This window comes from Sinocyclocheilus rhinocerous, unplaced genomic scaffold (assembly GCF_001515625.1).
Source record: "Sinocyclocheilus rhinocerous isolate Xijiao unplaced genomic scaffold, SAMN03320098_v1.1 scaffold820, whole genome shotgun sequence".
In the NCBI taxonomy this organism is placed as follows: domain Eukaryota; kingdom Metazoa; phylum Chordata; class Actinopteri; order Cypriniformes; family Cyprinidae; genus Sinocyclocheilus; species Sinocyclocheilus rhinocerous.
The window spans coordinates 402,276-407,421 of NW_015670386.1; the positions used below are offsets into that span (position 1 = coordinate 402,276).

Below are 5,146 nucleotides of genomic sequence, written 5' to 3' on the forward strand. Positions count from 1 at the left end.
ACATTTGAAGTGGATCAAAACCTTTCATCAAAGTTGTCCTAAAACCTAAATGCGTTCTTGTCTTAGGACAAATATTAATGAACTTTTTTGATCCACTTCAAATGTTGACTACTGTATATATTTATATATATATATATATATATATTGCTTAACTTTTTTAAAAATAAGTTTTAATTATTTATCTGCCAAAATATTTTTTATTTATATTTTTATATATTTTTTTACATTTATTTACTGTGTAATAAACAAAGGATGCATACGTTTCAATACGTTTGTTATTTAGCTGATGCTTTACAGTACATTTATATTGAGTTATTCAAAACTATTCTTATATTGTCAATTTTGGGTTTGTTAATCAATTTTGAGTGCTAAAAGTGCTTTTCTGAATCCATTTCTGAAAGCAAATGAGTTTATGTCTCACCTGAATGTTTTTTCTCTCTCTCTCTCTGCAGCGGATCACATTTTAACCCTCCATTCACCATCGCTATCTGGTTATGTGGTGGAATTCAGCTGACGATGGCTGTTCCCTACCTTATCAGTCAGCTTATCGGAGGTGTGCTGGGAGCTGCAATGTCAAAGGTGTGAACAAGACTGCACTTATTACACAAATAGAAAATAATATGAATATTTCCCACAACCCCAAACACTACTCAACAGACAAATGTATTTTGAAGGTTATGACATCACACGAGAATTATGTGAATGCTACCGGAGCAGCCTTTACTATTCTTAAATCTGAGGAGCAGCTAGGGAAGGTTGTGTTTGCTGAAATGGCCATGACGTGTCTAGTAACTATGGTAGTGCTGCTGGGAGCCGTCAATGGAAAGAGCAAAAGCCCCCTGGTGCCCTTCATGGTGGGCTGCACAGTTATTGTCAATGTTCTGGCAGGGTGAGTCTTAATAACAGGCATTTGTAGCGTGAGAAATGTTATGTATGTTTATGTAACGTCTGCTTTGTTATCATTTTTGTCTGTCTGAAAAAAAAAATCTGAAAAAATGTTTTATTTAAAAGAGGAGACGTTTCTGGCACCTGTTTGAATCCTGCAAGAGCTTTTGGACCTGCGTTGATGGCTAACTACTGGACTTATCATTGGGTTTACTGGGTCGGTCCGATAGGGGGAGGTCTGGTGGCTGCTGCTCTTGTGAGGTCAGTTTACCTTGATATCAAATCTGCCATTCCTTGTTTAGGACTTCCATTTCAAGAAATTATTTTTACAGCAGACTGTTACTGTATTGCTTTAACAGGCTTCTGCTTGGAGATGAGAAGATACGAGTTATACTGAAATGATATTGGAGCACCTCAGCATGCCAAAACCTCTCAATTCTTGATGACTTCATTACTTTTAAACAGTCTGAATATTTCACATGTCCAGCCTAACAGCATATATTGCATTTAAACTGTGAATTATTGTACTTGACTTTTATAAAACATGACCAACCCTTTTTCATTTTTTCCTTTAGATGTCAGTAAATTGTGTTTTGATAATGTTTTACATAAAAGAGTATGTTTTGCCTCAGGCTGTACTCTACAGTTTACTCTATTTCATGTATTTATATTATCAGTGTGTTATAAAGTATTGTGACTTTCCACAGTATAGAACAAAGAAAGAAAGTTTAAACCATATCCAACAAATGTCTAAATGCAAGATTTTTTATTTTTTTTTTGGCAGACACCAAACAAATTAAATCTGCTGTACAATTAAACCACTATATCTGGGGTACTCAATCCCATTCCTGGAGATTTAGAGCCCATCCAAAGAGTTCCAACCCTGATCAAACACACCTGTATGTAATTATCAAGTTCCCATGAAGCTCTTAATTTGTTGGTTCAGATGTGTTGTGAACTTTGCAGGAAGGTAGATCTTCAGGAACAGGACTGGGCACCGCTGCAATATAGTCACACTTTATTTTAAGGTGCAATTCTCACTATTAGTCTAACTAACTATTAACTACGATTTTGCTTCAGTAAACTCATAATTGTCTACTTATTAATAGTGAGACTTGGTGCTTAAAATAAAGCGTTAAGCTGTCACAAAGGCTCAATGGCTATTTAATTATTTCAGTAAAATGTTAGACTATTTTTTTCCCGAGACAAAATATTGTTAGTTACCTACCTTATGTGAAATAGTTTGTAGCCTTTTCTTGGTGTTTGTGCATGTGGCTCCTTGATAAAGCGTTTTCTCTTCACACAATCAAGATATCAGCTTTGAATGACCGTAAATGCCCTATCCAAGACTCACGTGACTCAAAGCTGCTTGCGCGTCAGTTGACCTCGTTCAGTTGACGTTCATTTATTTATTTACGGATTGCGGACTATTTTAATGCGATCATGCATTATAGGCTATATATATATATATATATATCTATCATAATATATTATATATTATATATAAAAAATGAAAAAGTATAAGCATATAGGCTATAAGTAAAAATAGGCTATATCATTTTTATATATTAAACCTATTGCAATATCCTCCTTATAGCCTAGCTCTTATTAAACTTGGACCGTAGTCTACTTTGTACAAAAAGGTGCACAAGTATTTTAGAAGTTTAAAGGGGTCATATGATGTTGCTTAAAAGTACATTATTTTGTGTATTTGGTGTAATGAAATGTGTTTATGCGTTTTAAGGTTAAAAAAACACATTATTTTCCACATACTGTACATTATTGTTTTTCCTCTATGCCCCGCCTTTCTGAAACGCGTCGATTTTTACAAAGCTCATCAGTCTGAAAAGCGAGGTGTGCTCTGATTGGCCAGCTATCCAGTGCGTTGTGATTGGCCGAATACCTCAAGCGTGAGACGGAAATGTTATCCGGCCGGAGCGACGAGACAAAAACATTAAAACCCATTATAAACGAGGCATTTGTTGCATCCAGTGGGGACATTATTAGGATTATAATGACTTATACTGTCTTTTTACGCGTTGCGTTGCATCGCGCCTCGTAAACATAAAACCATGTCTGCATTTGTGATTGGAGAAACAACAAACAACAAGCGCTACTCTGCACTGCTCAAAACTCGCGTTTGATCACCAGTGGCAAATCCTTTATATATGTAAACATACTTACAGACTGTGAGTCAGAACAGCCAGTGTTCTGACGATTTGTGCTACCCTGTCAGATTTTGCTACCTCCCATTAAAACAGATGGTAGCCTAGCATAATTCGATAGCGAAAAGTGCTACCTATCAGATTTTGCTTCCAGCATGATATTAATAAGGTGTGAGGCTTTATTAACATGTACACCTACCCCAACCCTAAACCTACCCTTACAGTAGGATAAATACAGTGTTGGTAGCATAATCTAATAGGTAGCATTATTTATCAGAACAGTCACACGACCCCTCAGAAATCATCCTAATATGATGATTTACTGACAGCTTGTAACACTCCAAAGAGAAAGGAAAACTTGAAATCGCATCCCTTGAAACAGAATGGATAAGAGTCACATGACCTGATGTGCCAAAATGATTTAATGTTTTCTTCAAGCAACAGCTTAGCTTTAAATCGCAAATCAAAGTTAAGTTTAAAATTAAAATGACCCTTGATTAACAAAAAATGTATTCATTTAATTGCTATAAATTTGGTCTAATCTAAGTTTAATCATTTAAAAGTTTCACAAATATAACGGAATTCATATGATCCCGTATTTATGTAGATTCGCGTTTTAAATGAGCATTTATTGCAAATTAATTTAGATTTTGTTCTGTGTCAGGGAAAACAATGCACAGGATAAGTGTCTCCAGATTTGTATTTTATTGACATGTTGCTGACCAAATCGACAAAACAACATTCAAACTGCTTAACAAATATCAAACTGGTTAACGATATTTGTCAGACAAAGCCAGGGCCACTCTTGCAAGAAACTTGTCCATGGCCAGGTGGGCTTCAGGTGTGAAGTCATCAGGGAAGAGCATGGCACACACCATAAGAATGTTGTGGGACAGGATCTGTTAAATGAAGATTAATAGACACCATTTTGAGCAAGACAACTTCGTAATGAGAACTATGAAAGTATGGCTAAATTATTCATAAATTAGCGTCAGCAATATTTACCCTGAAGTTAGCAGGATCCACTCTCAACTGAAAGGCATGCAGCTCGCTAAGAGTGAGCAGGCCGGCGAAAAGGTCGTCGATTTTCTCAACAGCCAAACCGATTCCAGCGACGACCTTCTTTCCATGCTTCCTCACAGGAGCGGATCCGGGGGTCAGGTCGCTCCAGTGAGAGAAGTAGGTTTTGGTCTGAGGGTAGACATAAAGCATTCTGCAAAATGGTGGGGAAATGTAAAAGCCGATTTATTCAGTCTTACATCTGCAAAATATACAGTCTATAGAAAAAAAAACTGATTTGACTTACCTGGACAACGCCTCATTGCCGATATCTTTAGCCTTTGGGGAGATCTTTGCCCAGAGGGCCTTCACAGTTGCTTTGTCTTTAGCAGAGAGACTCATTTTGAATCGATGTCTGAAATGAGTAGTCGTGCTTGGGTCAAATGACTTGCCCACCTAAACGTTGGTCCTCTTTTTAAGCGTTTGTAGTTGAGTGGGCACACCCAAGATACAGCCTAATTGCGTGTCAGATTGAACTCCTGCCAGTTAACACTGAAAATTGACATGATGCCCATTTTCCTCCCTCTTCGTTTTAGGGAGAACATGATGATACGTACATGCACACTTGAGTCACAAGAAACAGATATGGGCAGATCCTAATCAGACCATGTCCGCATCTTAAGTTCAAGTAACCCCACAACATGATTTGACTAAGTAATGAATTTATTTATTTAATAAGTTAGTACGTTAGTTAATTAGATCTTAGTAGGCCTATATGTAAGATATGTAAGATATAAGTTATGGCCATAGGCTATATGCTGCCTTCCTGCACCCAATATCTGTAATTTTACGCTCTTTTAATTAATTCATTTTTTTTTTTTTAATAAACAGCCAAATGCCGTTTATTTTAAGTGCTAATTGACTTTAATTATTGGAATGCAATATAAATCCATTATGCTCATGCACGTCTCATGTATGCGCTGGTTTTACATTTAATATGTTTATCACCTTTCATTCTTGCAAAACTGCATTAGTACTTTACGTGCTGATATAGGCCTATAAATGTTATAAAAAGTAACAAAATAAAAGGGTTAATA

General features: G+C 36.4%; 2 protein-coding genes across 2 annotated transcripts in view; one reads left to right on the forward strand and one right to left on the reverse strand.

Moving 5' to 3' along the window:
* Positions 1 to 1,343, forward strand: part of aqp8a.2 (aquaporin 8a, tandem duplicate 2) — a 1,814-nt gene extending 471 nt beyond the window's left edge. Inside the window, exons 2-5 of the mRNA XM_016546065.1 lie at positions 453 to 579; positions 675 to 889; positions 1,012 to 1,146; positions 1,245 to 1,343. Of these exons, the coding sequence (XP_016401551.1) occupies positions 453 to 579; positions 675 to 889; positions 1,012 to 1,146; positions 1,245 to 1,287 (520 nt within the window). The 3' untranslated portion in view covers positions 1,288 to 1,343. The remainder of the gene's footprint in view (positions 1 to 452; positions 580 to 674; positions 890 to 1,011; positions 1,147 to 1,244) is intronic.
* A 2,477-nt stretch (positions 1,344 to 3,820) lies between these two features.
* LOC107734189 (hemoglobin subunit alpha-2-like) lies at positions 3,821 to 4,520 on the reverse strand. The gene is made up of 3 exons (XM_016546067.1): positions 4,357 to 4,520; positions 4,056 to 4,263; positions 3,821 to 3,949 (listed from the first exon to the last, which is right to left on the reverse strand). Exons 1-3 carry the CDS (start codon positions 4,449 to 4,451, stop codon positions 3,821 to 3,823), a joined length of 432 nt encoding a protein of 143 aa, XP_016401553.1. The 5' UTR covers positions 4,452 to 4,520.
* Positions 4,521 to 5,146: the final 626 nt, after the last annotated feature.